At 46.4% G+C, this 224-nt stretch overlaps 1 protein-coding gene across 1 annotated transcript; it reads right to left on the minus strand.

Annotated features, from left to right (window-relative positions):
• Positions 1 to 5: 5 nt before the first annotated feature.
• On the minus strand, positions 6 to 221 carry LOC104121718 (small integral membrane protein 15; the record flags this gene model as incomplete). The annotated part of the gene is made up of 1 exon (XM_009647218.1): positions 6 to 221. A coding segment is annotated over one exon (216 nt), but the record flags the coding sequence as incomplete, so codon positions are not given.
• Between the last annotated feature and the right edge of the window lie 3 nt (positions 222 to 224).

Consider the following 224-nt stretch of genomic DNA (forward strand, 5'->3'; position numbering starts at 1 on the left):
CCCATTTAATCCTTCTTTGTTCGTTTGGCTTTTGCAATATTCTCTTGGCGTTTCTGTTTCTTCTTTTGCTCTCGCTCCCTGGCCTCAATCATTTTTGCAAGCTTCCACGAAAGCGCTGCGCTAATTACGAACAACGGTGTAAGGGCCAAGATCACTGTAGTGAGAAAGCTGTATGGGTCCTTTGCAGCCCACTCCACGATGTATTCGGCCCAAGCCTTAATATC

The sequence above is a fragment of the Egretta garzetta genome, unplaced genomic scaffold (assembly GCF_000687185.1).
Source record: "Egretta garzetta isolate BGI_Z169 unplaced genomic scaffold, ASM68718v1 C7931422, whole genome shotgun sequence".
Taxonomy (NCBI): domain Eukaryota; kingdom Metazoa; phylum Chordata; class Aves; order Pelecaniformes; family Ardeidae; genus Egretta; species Egretta garzetta.